General features: G+C 48.9%; 1 protein-coding gene across 1 annotated transcript in view; it reads left to right on the top strand.

Moving 5' to 3' along the window:
- Positions 1 to 13,862, top strand: part of LOC137528079 (granzyme A-like) — a 34,668-nt gene extending 20,806 nt beyond the window's left edge. Inside the window, exon 5 of the mRNA XM_068249340.1 lies at positions 13,576 to 13,862. Coding sequence (XP_068105441.1) covers positions 13,576 to 13,737 — 162 coding nt within the window. The 3' untranslated portion in view covers positions 13,738 to 13,862. The remainder of the gene's footprint in view (positions 1 to 13,575) is intronic.
- Positions 13,863 to 14,508: the final 646 nt, after the last annotated feature.

Genomic DNA, 14,508 nt, shown 5'->3' with positions numbered 1-14,508 from the left:
AAGGGGGTTCTGATGGTGCTTTGGCATGAGCACTGCCAGCGCCAGCTTCCTTCAGCCTCTTGAAATCCTCATGCTCAACATAATTCTTTTTGCCAAGATGATTAATGAAGCTGGAGGTGCCGTAGTTGGAGGGGTTACAACCTCTGCTCAGCTTCATCTGGCACACATTGCAAGTGACAAACTGGCAGTCCACTGAAGGAAGGTCAAAAAACTGCCAGATTTGGGATAGAAATTTGCCCTGACGCCCTGAATTGGCTGCTGCTGCTTTTTTTCGGCCTGCGGGGGTTGGGCCTGGGGTGGTTGGGGCCTGGGGTTGAGTGGTGCAGCTGGTGGTTGCGGCAGAAGATGAAGCAGCAGGCTGTGGGTTCTGCATTCCACGCCCACTGCTGCTCATGCCAATGTCAGCGATGCTGATCCTCCGGGACAGACACACGCATGGCTCCTCCTCTTCAGACTCCAGAGCCAACATCCCCCTCCTGTGGTTTGTAGTCACGGTCCTTCATCTCGTCATCATTATCATAATTATCACCAGCATCATACACATCATACTCCCCCTCCTCAAACAATTGCTGGGATGTTGATGACCCCAACTCCTCTTCTGTGGACACCTCAGGCAAGGCTGCCCGCTGGGGTCGACATGATGACCGACGAGTCCCCATGCACTGCTGGGCTGCTGCTGCTGCTCCTGTGAACAGGAGTGGTGGTGGGGGTGGAGGTGTCTGTTGTAGAGCTGGTGGTGGCCTGCTCATCCACCATCAGCTGCATCACAGGCTCGCCGTCTTTCTCCTCCAATTTGCGGCGCCGACCCTGCTGAAAAAATGGCTGCTACATGCTGTTCTGCAGCGCGACTCCCCCTATCAGCTGGGCACCCAGTGCGTCCACGGCCAGTGGCTAGCGGCGGAATGGACACTGGTGCAGCAGAACTGCTGGCGGTGACTGTGCCAGCAATGTTCCCTCTCTTCTTGGCCTTGATGCCCTTCCCCCGGCTGCCAGTGCCAGCAGACATAGTGCAAGTTTGTGTGATGATGTCACCAGATGGATGTGGGGTACTTGCACTTTATTGAAATCGGGGTAATTGGTGTTGGACTTGAATGAATCTGCACGGAGTGACAGACAGCAGAGTAGAATACAGTGTGCACACTAACGGTCTGTCACACACACTGACACTCAGGGTCAGCAGCACAGCAGAAATGCAGTAATCTAATCTGTACTAGTAAGCTAATACAGACACTGTACTACTCTAACAACTAGCACAGCAGTACTAAATAACTACACAATAATACAGTAATCCCTATGCCCTAAACTATGCTGTGTAGCTAAGGCAATAGCACAGGCCTGGCCTATGTGCACAAACAGCACACACACAGACACCGAACTACCAGAGCTGCTGCAGGCTGCAGCAGAGACTGTCACAGCTCACAGACAGTAGAGACTGTCACAGACACACCAGGCATGGTCGGAATAGCCGATTTCCGTTTCCGGCACAATTCCGCATTCCGACATATAGAAATTCCGTTACCGTTCCATTCCGACGGTATACCGGGTCAGTTCCGCGGAATTCCGATCCCCCCATCCCTCCCACCCCAGCTGTCACACACTGATTGCTATTACACTAAGAGGTGCCCCAGGCCCCCCCCCCCCCCCACCCCCAACACCTTAATCTCTACTTATCTGGCTTGCTGTCGCTGCCATGTATCACCTTTTCTTATTTCTTTCTGCTTCAAACACAATTGGGAATGACAGCTGAATTAATTGTGCACCCCCTCCTACACTGCGCCCTGAGGCTGCAGCCTCTCCAGCCTCAGCCTTACTAGTGGGTAAGACAGATACCTACTTCCATGCAGTGTGGTTCATGGTCTAGAGGGTAAGACAGATACCTACTACCCACTAGGTCCTGGGTTCAAATCCCAGCTATGGTATATAAGCATGCTTTTCAAAAAGTACAAATCCTTAATCATGCTACTTTTTCTATCGAATTGATCATAATGGAAGTATGGTTTATGCTACCGGCAGCTTTAGCATGTAGTGTGGGTCATGGTCTAGAGGGTAAGACAGATACCTACTACACACTAGGTTCTGGGTTCAAATCCCAGCTATGGTATATAAGCTGTTTTGAAAATCTGCAATTCCCTACTGCATGAGATGGATGCATGAGATGGATGCATGAGATGGATGAGATGGATGGATGAGATGGATGGATGAGATGGATGAGATGGATGGATGAGATGGATGGATGGATGGATGCAGGAGGAGGAGGAGGAGGAGGAGGAGGAGGAGGAGGAGGAGGAGGAGGGAGAGATTTTTTATGTCATTCCGGAAAATTCCGTCGGAATTAAAAAATTTCCGCGGAATTCCGTTTGAGAGGAATAGGAATTCCGATTTGACTACTGGAATCGGAATTGACCTAATTCCGGTCGGAATCACGGAATTTATAATTCCGCGGAATTTTCCGAGCATCCCTAAGACACACACACTAACTACAATCACAATACAACACACTACTAGCTAAACAACAATAAAACAGTGCTATAGTACAGATGTTAAGGTGTAAAAATGCTGGGTTTAACACTGGGCTCGATTCACAAAGCAGTGATAACCCAGTTATCACGCCTAAAAGACTTTAGGCGTGATAACCATTGCACCACACTGGTGAAAAGCCCCGTATCACGCCTAAACTTAGTTTAGGCGTGATAAGTTTAGGCGTGATAAGTTTACATAAATTTAGATCGCGCGCAGAGCAGCGCCATTAAACTCTATGCGACGTTTTGCGCGCACCAGACTTTGCTAGCGCAAAACTTTTGATCAGCTGTGCACTGCGGTTCTAACCCAGTTGGTGCTATAGTTATCACGCCTAAACTTATCACACCTGAGTTTAGGCGTGATAAGGGGCTTTTCACCAGCATGCTAACTGTTAGCACGCTTTTGTGAATCAAGCCCAGTAGAAAGCACTTGCTTTAGCCAAACACACTGGAGTTGTCTCTCAGTGGCAGTCACAAAGCAAGGACAAGATTCTCATCATGGCCGCCTCTTTATATACAGGGGGGGCTGGCCAGAGTTCCCCTCTGTGAGTGGCTTCTGCTGGGAGCCCACTGATTGGCTCAATGACGTCATCTCCTTAGTTACAGTATTCGGATCCGGGTATCCGACAGATATCCGCGGATATCCGGGTATGCGTCCAAATATCCACATAGAGCTATCCGGATTTGGACCCAGGTGTCCGGGATCCAGATCCATCCGGATATCGTAAAAACGTTCGGATATCCGGGTTACCCGGATATCCGGAATCCGGATGAGCTTCCCTGTCTAGGACATCCCATCACCCTCCCACACTGACAAACTCCCGCCACTGAATGGTCACAGTCAGCCTCTGCATCTGTATAGCAGAGGCTAGGAACACAAAAATTTTGCCTTTGAAACAAGAAATTTCGGCAAACAGTAATGCAATCAAAATGGCCACTGGAAAATCCCCAATCGCTGGAGGCCACACTAGAGTGCCAAATCCAGCCATTTTTCACATAGATGGTGGGTCCAGGTGACCAGAGCAGGAGGTGCCCTGGTCCCCTGGAACTACCCATTCATGTGAAATAACGCTCATTCTGACACGTTGAGGTGGCCTCTGGGGAATGGGGATTCCCCAACAGCCATTTTGTTTGTGGCACTGTTTGCCGAAAATTCTTGTTTCAGAAAACAATTTAGTTTTGTTTGTTTTCTAGCTTATGCAATACAGATTGCAGAGGTTGTCTACAGCCATTTAGCCCCGGGAGTTGGGCGGGTGTGTGGGACCTCCTAAGAGGATACTGGCGTGGGACCACTTCGGAGGATACTGGCAAGGGATTATTGCAAGGTAAGTATCTCTGGTTAATTTAGAGCAATAAAGGACTTTTTTCTTTGTCGTGTTTTTATATCTTTTTTTTAACTCTTTGTGGAAATGGGTAACCCTATACTTATTTCTCCGGGGGAGGGGGCGGCCCCTGGGGATCTGCTTGTAAAAGGGGACCCCCAGATGGCACCATGAACCCCCCCAGGACGTTGACAGCCCCCACCTCCTCCTGGGGCACTGGAGCGGAGGTGGGAAAGAGCCCCTTGTCGATGGATTAGACAAGGGCTCTGGGGGAGAGGGGAAGGCTTGGCCGCCTCTCTCCTCCAGAGCCCCCCCATACCATGGACCATACGGGCTAGTATAGGTCAGGGTGCGAAGCCCCAGTCGGCCGGGGCTCCGCATTCTGGCTATCCCAGCCTGTATGGGAGACAAGGGGTACAGAGGCTCTGTAGGGGGGACTCCAAGCTTTCTTTTTTCATGAAATGTACACAATATGTATACAGAACTCGGAATGCAGTGCCCTGTTCTGCAGCAAGTGTCATTTTACACAGTTTAAAAACCATTTCTCCTATGAAACTTTGAAATCGATTTGCTCAAAAACTATAAGGTCTTTTCACAAATTATTTTTTTACCACGTCCCTACTCATCTGCTTAACATACATGCCAAATTTGGTGATGATAGCATTTACGGGGGCTGCCGCTTCACAATTAACCACAGAATTTGACACTATTGACTTCAATGGAAAACCAAATTCGATACTCGGAACTGCTAAATTTTCTAGTTTCGACTGTATACTCGGAACTGCCAAATTCCGATGTCAAACTCGAAATTCAGAATCCGAGAGCTCAGCCCTAGCTATAATTGCCCCAGTATAGGTAACCAGGTATTGGCACCCCCAGTATAGTTAGCCAGGTATAGGTGACCCAGTATAGGTATCCAGGTATAGGTGCCCTTAGCATTGGTTGCCAGATATAGGTGACCCCAGTATAGGTAGCCAAGTATAGGTGCCCCAGTATAGGTAGCCAGGTATACGTGCCCCCAGTATAGGTAACTAGGTATAGGTGCCCCCAGTATAGGCAAGCCAAGTATAGATGCCCCCAATATAGGTAGACAGAAATGTGTGCCCCCAGTATAGGTAGCAAGGTATAGGTGCCCTCAGTATAGTTAGCCAAGTATGAGGGCCCCCAGTATAGGTAGCCATATATAATGTAGATGCCCACAGTATAGGTAGTCGGGTATATGTGCCCCCAGTATAGGTAGCCAGGTATAGGTGCCCCCAGTATAGGTAGCCAGGTATAGGTGCCCCCAGTATAGGTAGCCAGGTATGGGTGCCCGCAGTATAGGTAGCCAAGTATGGGTGCCCCCAGTATAAGTAGCCAGGTATAGGTGCCCCCAGTATAGGTAGCCAGGTATGAGTGCCCCTAGTATAGATAACCAAGTATTGGTGCCCCAGTATGGGTAGCCAGGAATGAGTGTCCCTAATATAGGTAGCCAGGTATAAGTAACCCCAGTATAGGTAGCCATGTATAGGTGCCCCCAGTATAAATAGCCAGGTAGAAGTGCCCTTAGTATAGACAGCCAAGTATAGTTGCCCCCAGTATATGTAGCAAGGAATGAGTGTCCCTAGAATTGGTAGCCAGGTATAATTGACACCAGACAGTATACGTAGCCAGATATAGGCGCCCCCAGTATAAGTAGCCAGGTATAAGTGCCCTCATAATAGGTATCTAGGAATTAGTGTCCCCAATATAGGTAGCCAAGTATAGGTAGAAAAGCGTGTGTGGGGGGAGGGGGCGCACTGGTGGGCACATGCAGAGTTGGTAATCATTTGGGATACTTATGTTGCTATCACGCTGGTGCATGATGAGATATCATACAGATAATTACACAATAACAGAAATAAAAAGTCTTAGACCGGTCATATTAGTCAAGTCAAGTATTTGTCGAAGTACAGAGTCGTAAAGCTAAATCGTAGTCAAATTCGAGCAAGGTCATACATGTGTATCAGATGTCAGTCGTATTGCAAGGATCAGGCAGTAACAGAGTCAGGGACAGGCCGAGTCGGTAACGTAAATCAGATGGCAGCGGTACAGAAGGACTAGACAGGAGCGAGGTCAAAGAGCAAGCGAGAGGTCGGTACACAGGTAAATATACAATATAGTTAATATTCAATGTATATTACAAAATAATAAACGTGATAGCTACAAAATAACAAAAGACTGACTGACTTGAGTACATATATATTGTGCGTCTACACAATATATTAATGTATCTCACAGGAGCACTAGCTAGGCCAAGAACCAGCGAACTGATTAGTTTCAAGGCCAGCGAGTGACTGAAAGCACTGGCCTTATATACAGATCCAAATCCCCAGAAAACCACTCCCATAGTGATGTCACATCAGTGACATCACTGCTGACCTAAGCTAGACCCTCCTCCTAAGCCTATAACGCTTGTAAGCCGCCGCGCACGCGTTTGGTCGCACGCACACCGGAACTCACCGCTGGAGGGAAGCTGGGGATGCCGCCAGAGCACGTCGGCTGCGAAGTCCCGCGCTTGCCCGGACCACGCTGGAGATGCCGCGGGACCTGCCGTTGGAAGGTAAGAACGTTACAGTTGCCAAGATCCACGTTCTTTACATTCTATCTCACAGGTAAGGGGCACTGTACTCATGTATTAACATACCTGTTAGAAATCATGAACCCTCAAAAAGGCAAATACTGCAACAATAACCCCAGACTATCAAATGCAGCTATTATGACCATCAAATATTAAATGCAACGGTCATTACCCTACAAAAAAAATAAAACAAACATTATGACCCATATGAAACGCAGTAAACATTACACTCCATATGAAATGCAGAATATATGATACCACATATGAAATTCAGCAAAATTACATCATATAAGAATTGATGCAAGCATGATGCCACATGCAAAAATGCAGTAAACACTGCCCCATAAATGAAATGCAAGCGTTTCCCCAAATATGAAATGCAGCAAACATGCAGTTACTTATGAAATGCAGAAACATTACACCCCATTTGAAATGCAGCAAACAATACTCCCCCGAATCAAATTAGCCAAAATGATGCTACATATGAAAATAAATAAATAAATAAATATTACACCTCATATGAAATATGGCAAACTTTACATTACATAGGTATAGCTAGCCAAACCAACCCCAAATATAACCTACCCAGTTTAGTTAGCACAGATCCCCCCATAGGTAGCCAAAGGTGTCCCACAGTATAGGTAGTGTCACGGACGGTTGCGGGGCCGCAGGCGCGTCCTGAAACCGCCCGTGAAGAAAAAGCGATCGCACTCGATTCCCTGCATCGATTGCGCTTCAAATCGATACAATCTGGGTTGAGTGTGTAGGGGCAGCTGAAGTCCTTTTCTTAGCAGAGAGAGAGCACCATCCTAAAGGCTGGATGGCTCTTTTAAAATGCTAATGAGCCTGAGCCTAATCTGCCCCGGAGAGTCCCTGGCTTCAAGCTGTGCTGATGGCCCATCCATCAGGTATAAGGTGACAAGCACCATGGCAGAAGCAATCTAGTTGGGGGGAAAGCCAGACCCGCTGGCTCCCTCCCAGCAGGGGAGGTGACACCTAGCTGGCTGCCCCAAACTTCAAAGAGCCTTTGCCTGGGAATACCCTGAGTCTCATAGCATATCCATAACTTCCCAGATCTGTCATATTTCTGGGGTTCCTGAGATGGCAGCTTCGCCAAACGTGGGGGAAGTGTAGCATGAGCCCCGGTGCTGGTTCTGAGGAAGTTTCAGAACATTCTGAGGTAAGGACTGCCAGTTAGGCAGTTTGAAAGTGCCCTGATGATACCACAGGGGTCCCACCCCTCATGTCTGGTATCAGGGCGCTGGGTAAATCGAGACCGACCTGAAAATATTAGTAAATCTGCCCTGACCTGTACGGTTCTGTGAGATAGAGCCCATATATGGTTAAGGCATGATTTCTGGTCTCCAGGACAAGGGGAGGACTCATCTCATGTTCTAAGGGGGTGTGTGGCCCCGCCCTCACTCCCTCCTACTGAATCAGGGGCATAAGAATGGCAGAGGAGCCAAACTCAGTGTCCTCCACCCTGAAAACATCTTGAACTCATCAGGTGCCAGCTTGAGGATATGCTGGCATCCACCTGGTCTGAACTCTGAACTCTGATTGAAACCCAGAACTCTGATTTTTCCCACAAAAAGGACATCTTTCCAGGAACTAAGTATTTTTCTCCCTTCTTTTATTTTTATACTGGCTATTACTGTCTTAATAATTGTGATTTTAATAATTGTCTGTATATATTAATTATTTATATTGCGTGAATAAACGACTTTCTCCAAGTCATTCACTGTCCGCTACCCTGCTTATCAGCACACACAGAACTGATCCCGGGTCTCTGAAGATACGCTACTGTTTGTTTGTTGTTGGCTAGACAGAATACCGTGTGTTTAACCGTTTTATTCACAGGACTAGTCAGTCAGTTAGTGGGCTCCACGGTCCCATGGTAACCGCGGTGGTGGCAGTTTACTCTGAACCAGTGGGTGAAGTTGTAATCACCCGTGTCTCACAGGCTCCCTTCTGAGTTGTCTGCGGCTAAGTCTTAACGGTTCCTGCGCATTGACTGCGACCAGAGTTCGCGCGATCTGTGCGCTGGCACCGTTTAGAAGGCTAAGTGCGGTCAGCCACTAGGGCTCCTGTGACAGTGTTAGGCAGCGGTTGGGACCTGTGTTGTGCTGAAAGTATCTAAGATAGCGCTAGCGCTATCAAGAAAGGAACTAATTCGTTGGTGTAGCTGGAAGGCAATATATTTTTTATATATACAGAGAGACTGTGTAGCCAGTACCCCTCCCCAAAAGTTTTATTTTATTTGGCATGGAAATGTCCGGGAACTACAAGAAAATGTGCCTGGCGGACCTGCAAAATCTTTGCCAAGAGAGAGGCATTGATGTCGGCCGCAAGACACAACGGGACCTGGTAACGGAATTGTTTCAATGGGATACCCAGCAACTGCGGGAGCCGGGGGTGTCCGCTGAAGTGGATACCAGCCCATCTGACCCAAGTCAAGGGGAACCAGAGACTGAAGATTCTGCGCATACGGAGGTTGAGCATCCTGCGGGCCCTGCTGCAACAGTTACGCAGGAGAATGTCAGTGTGGACCCCAATCCCAGAGTTTCTGAAGGTACTCGCCTGGAACCGGCCAGTACTGGACTGTCCGTTGGTACTGACCCGGTAATGCAGCAGGCATTACGAAAGCTGATGGAGACTGACCTGGAAAAGTACATGCAGTACATGGAAGCCCGTGAGGAGCGGGAACGCCAATCTGCAGAACGCAAGGCTGCTGCTGCAGAATGCCACGCGGAGAGGGATGCCGCTGAGCGAGAACGGGAGCGCCAACGACAGCATGAGCTAAACATGGCAAAAGTGCAACAGGCCAGCCGGAGTTCACCGCCCAGCCTCCCTGCTGAAGGAGCTGCAGCACCCGTAAGTGCAAAATTTAAATTTGCTAATATTGAAAAAGACACAGACATTGACTTGTTTTTGCGGTCTTTTGAAAAAGCATGCCGTCAGTATCGTCTGTCCCAAGACCAGTGGGCCAGACATCTGACACCTTTGCTGCGCTACAAAGCGCTTGATGCCTTCGCAGAATTGCCTGCGGAGAAGGATAATGATTATGCTGCTATAAAAGACGCTATCATTACTAAGTACCAGCTGACGCCAGAAGCCTATCGGAAGAAGTTCAGGGCCTGGCAGAAAAAGTCTTCTGATTCGTACCGAGATGTGGTCAGCAGCTTGCTCACCACACTCCGCCAGTGGACTCTGGGCCTCACCAAAGGGTCTTATGGCGTCCTGGAGGACTTGATAGTCCTCGAACAATTTCTGAACATTTGCCCTGCTGATGTACGACAGTTTGTGTTAGAACGCAGGCCGGCTTCAGCCACTGTCGCTGCAGACCTTGCTGAGACTTTTGCAACTACCCGGGTGTCTGATACACGCAGAACTGTCCCATCCAGCTGGAGAGGAGGTCAGCCCAATACTCTGGCAGACTCTCCTGCCCCTGTGAGCCGTTCGCCACAGAGGCCACCCAGCGCAGCTGCTGCACCCCGGCCTGCAGCGCCTGGAGAGGTCACCTGTCACTACTGCCGCCAGCCCGGACACATGAAATTCGACTGCCCGGAGCGGAGACAGACACCACCAGCACCTGGATCATCTGCATCACCTGCACCTCACCCACAGCAGAGGCAACCCGCCAGCGAACCACAGCCTGGATCATCAGATTTTGTCCTGTTTGCCCGCGGAAAGGAAATCCGCGACCGAACCGACCAGCAGCAACTTGTTAGAGTGAACGGCAAAGTTGTCACCGGATTTCGAGACACTGGAGCTGACATCACGTTAGTTCACTCACACCTTGTGCCAAAGGAGAGCATCAGCTCCAGCCGATCCCTTGCCCTTACTGGAGTAGAGGGCACCCTTTTTCACATAGCCCACGCGACAGTGAAGCTGGATTGGAGATTAGGGATCCACGAAAGGGTTGTTGGGGTTATGAAGGATCTCCCAGTCCCTGTGTTGCTGGGGACTGATTTGGGCAAGCTTGTGTCCTACTATGAACCTGCCATGACCGCCTTGTCGCTCACGGAAGGAGACGGACTCTCCACCCACCACCAGGTACTTTATACACTTGGGGGAGCACCAGGGGGAGGCGGGTTGAATGTGCCCAGTTCAAGGGTACCAGGTTCAATAGTGCCTGCTTCAAAGGCACCTGAGTTTGATGTACAGACTGTCTGTTGTGATGATGCTGTAACTGTACCTGAGTTTACTGTACAACCTGTCTGTAATGAAAAAATGTCTATACCTGTCAATGTCATTACTGCATGCAATGATGACTTGAGTAATGTCCGTCTGTGCCATTCTGACAGTGTACCTGTGCTAGCAGTACCGCGCAGCTGCACTGCTCAGAACCCGAGCTCAGAACAGGTGGAGGGGGTTCCGGCCTCCTCCCCCTCCTCTGACCGCAGGGATGAGACCTTTCAGCCGCTGGCCTCGTGTGACATGAGCCAGTTGGCTGAAACTGACAGCGCCGTATTCTCAGCCGCACTACAACGTGACCCAAGCCTGGAGGTGCTCAGGCAGCAAGCCGCTGAGCCCCTCGCAGACGGGGCCGCTTTCAAGGTGTACTGGGAAGGTGGGAGACTGTACAGTGAGTCTGTACAGCCCCCTACAGGTAGATCCCACGCGAATACCAAATTGCTTGTGGTCCCGAGTGCGTTCAGGGGACATGTGCTGAAATCCACACATGGTAATCCTCTGACAGGGCACTCGGGTGTCCGCAAGACACTTGCCGGTATTCGGAACCAGTTTTATTGGCCCCGGATGAACAGGGATGTAGCAAACTACTGCAGGGCATGTGCCATCTGTCAGGAGCTGGGAATGTCCAGGGATTCCCGCGGGGTTCCCTTAGGTCCACAGCCACTTAGCAGGGGAACCCTGCGTGGGCTGGCTGTTGACCTAACCAACCCACTGCCCGTTGTCAGCAGTCCCGGCAGACACCACGTCCGACTGCAGTGGCGCAAACGCCCTGTCCAGAACGGTCCATGTCGGGTCAACCCTGAGGGTAGCAGACCGCGACCGGTCCAGGGGAACCGAGCCACAGGCTCCAATAGGTTTTCCCGCCGTACCGGCAACTCGAGGCCCGTCAGCCAGGTTAGCGGCGCCGCCACACATCTTGCGGATGTGTGGCTAAGCCGCAGACAAGGGGGAGGGCTGTCACGGACGGTTGCGGGGCCGCAGGCGCGTCCTGGAACCGCCCGTGAAGAAAAAGCGATCGCACTCGATTCCCTGCATCGATTGCGCTTCAAATCGATACAATCTGGGTTGAGTGTGTAGGGGCAGCTGAAGTCCTTTTCTTAGCAGAGAGAGAGCACCATCCTAAAGGCTGGATGGCTCTTTTGATATGCTAATGAGCCTGAGCCTAATCTGCCCCGGAGAGTCCCTGGCTTCAAGCTGTGCTGATGGCCCATCCATCAGGTATAAGGTGACAAGCACCATGGCAGAAGCAATCTAGTTGGGGGGAAAGCCAGACCCGCTGGCTCCATCCCAGCAGGGGAGGTGACACCTAGCTGGCTGCCCCAAACTTCAAAGAGCCTTTGCCTGGGAATAACCTGAGTCTCATAGCATATCCATAACTTCCCAGATCTGTCATATTTCTGGGGTTCCTGAGATGGCAGCTTCGCCAAACGTGGGGGAAGTGTAGCATGAGCCCCGGTGCTGGTTCTGAGGAAGTTTCAGAACATTCTGAGGTAAGGACTGCCAGTTAGGCAGTTTGAAAGTGCCCTGATGATACCACAGGGGTCCCACCCCTCATGTCTGGTATCAGGGCGCTGGGTAAATCGAGACCGACCTGAAAATATTAGTAAATCTGCCCTGACCTGTACGGTTCTGTGAGATAGAGCCCATATATGGTTAAGGCATGATTTCTGGTCTCCAGGACAAGGGGAGGACTCAACTCATGTTCTAAGGGGGTGTGTGGCCCCGCCCTCACTCCCTCCTACTGAATCAGGGGCATAAGAATGGCAGAGGAGCCAAACTCAGTGTCCTCCACCCTGAAAACATCTTGAACTCATCAGGTGCCAGCTTGAGGATATGCTGGCATCCACCTGGTCTGAACTCTGAACTCTGATTGAAACCCAGAACTCTGATTTTTCCCACAAAAAGGACATCTTTCCAGGAACTAAGTATTTTTCTCCCTTCTTTTATTTTTATACTGGCTATTACTGTCTTAATAATTGTGATTTTAATAATTGTCTGTATATATTAATTATTTATATTGCGTGAATAAACGACTTTCTCCAAGTCATTCACTGTCCGCTACCCTGCTTATCAGCACACACAGAACTGATCCCGGGTCTCTGAAGATACGCTACTGTTTGTTTGTTGTTGGCTAGACAGAATACCGTGTGTTTAACCGTTTTATTCGCAGGACTAGTCAGTCAGTTAGTGGGCTCCACGGTCCCATGGTAACCGCGGTGGTGGCAGTTTACTCTGAACCAGTGGGTGAAGTTGTAATCACCCGTGTCTCACAGGCTCCCTTCTGAGTTGTCTGCGGCTAAGTCTTAATGGTTCCTGCGCATTGACTGCGACCAGAGTTCGCACGATCTGTGCGCTGGCACCGTTTAGAAGGCTAAGTGCGGTCAGCCACTAGGGCTCCTGTGACAGGTAGTTCCCCATCATAGGTAGCTAAAGGTGTCCCCCATTATAGGTAATTCCCCCCCCCCCCCCTCAGGTAGCCAAAGTTTTCCTCCCCCCATATTAAGTCAAAGGTGTCCCCCAGTATAGGTAGTTCCCGAAGGTGTTCCCCAATATAGGTTATCCCCCCTTAGGAAGCCAAAGTGCTCCCCAGTATAGTTAGTGTTGCCTATAGGAAGCCAATGTTCCCTCCAGCATCGGCAGTGCCCTCTTGTCGAAGCCTCACTGTCATTTCTGGCACAGTCGTGTCTCCTTGCTGCTTCATAGTCACAGAGCGCAACATTTGGCTGTCGCTAGAGTGCACGCAAAAACAACTTCACATGCACACTAGAGCTTAAACCTGACTGGCCATCTCAGCTCTGCTGAACTTAGATTTTCTTTTTTTACTTTCTGATGATTAAAAGCTATGTTTTAACTATGTTTTTTCACACACCATGTGTGTATATTTTGATTGTGATTTGATTTGATTGTGATTGCCTTGTAACACATTTTTTTGCCTCAGGGTGATTCTGGAGGACCTCTGATATGCAAGAAGAAGTACCGAGGCATTATTTCTTTTGGCCCTCTCAAATGTGGAGATCCTCAACGACCAGCAGTTTATACTTTCCTCACTAAAGATCATGTTTACTGGATTAAAAAAGTAATAAAAAAGGAAACAGAATGAGCAGTTTTTGGCAACTGTTTGATTTTCATTGCCAATAAAATGTACTCAGCTTTATATGAAGAGGAGAAGTAAAAACAAAATACAGTAATATTTTAAACAAATAAATAAAATGAATGAAAACCTCCTAGGTGACAAGAAGTCTATTTTCTCCGCTATCCATTTTTTAATACAGCTGTATTTTTGTGCCTTGCTTTTACTAACATATTGTGCTAAGGAATTAAGTATTTTATTTATTTTAGCCGCCTTTTGCCTGTGCTTGTTTTTTTCTTTTTTCTCTTAACAGGAAAATAACTTAGACTGGGTTCACATATGGCATAGTGTTTTTTATAGCGTTTTCCGCAGGTGCATTTGCATTTTTGTATTATGTTTTTTGTGTGTTTGTGTTTTGCCTTTTTTTAATGCAGATATGTTTTGCGTGCGTTTCTACACGTTTTCTATGCGTTTTTTTAATTAAAAGCAGTGTAATATACCACCAGTCACTGCACCTGTTCTTGGTACCTGTGTGTGACAGCCGCACATTTGTAATTCCAATCACTGCAGTGCATACCTGTAACCTGTTCAGTGCACCTACGTGAGCGCAAGCAGTGTAATTTACCACCAGTCATTGCACCTGTTCACGGTACCTGTGTGTGACAGCTGCACATTTGTAATACCAATCCCTGCATACCTGTTCAGTGCACCTGTGTGACCGCATGCTGTTTAGTATACCAGTCCGTGCATACCTGTTAACTGCACCTGTGTGACAGCTGCACATTGTATTGTAATACCAGT

The sequence above is a fragment of the Hyperolius riggenbachi genome, chromosome 1, assembly GCF_040937935.1.
Source record: "Hyperolius riggenbachi isolate aHypRig1 chromosome 1, aHypRig1.pri, whole genome shotgun sequence".
NCBI lineage: Eukaryota > Metazoa > Chordata > Amphibia > Anura > Hyperoliidae > Hyperolius > Hyperolius riggenbachi.
The sequence above is the reverse complement of the archived record's forward strand: the minus strand, read 5'-3'. Positions and strand labels throughout refer to the sequence as shown.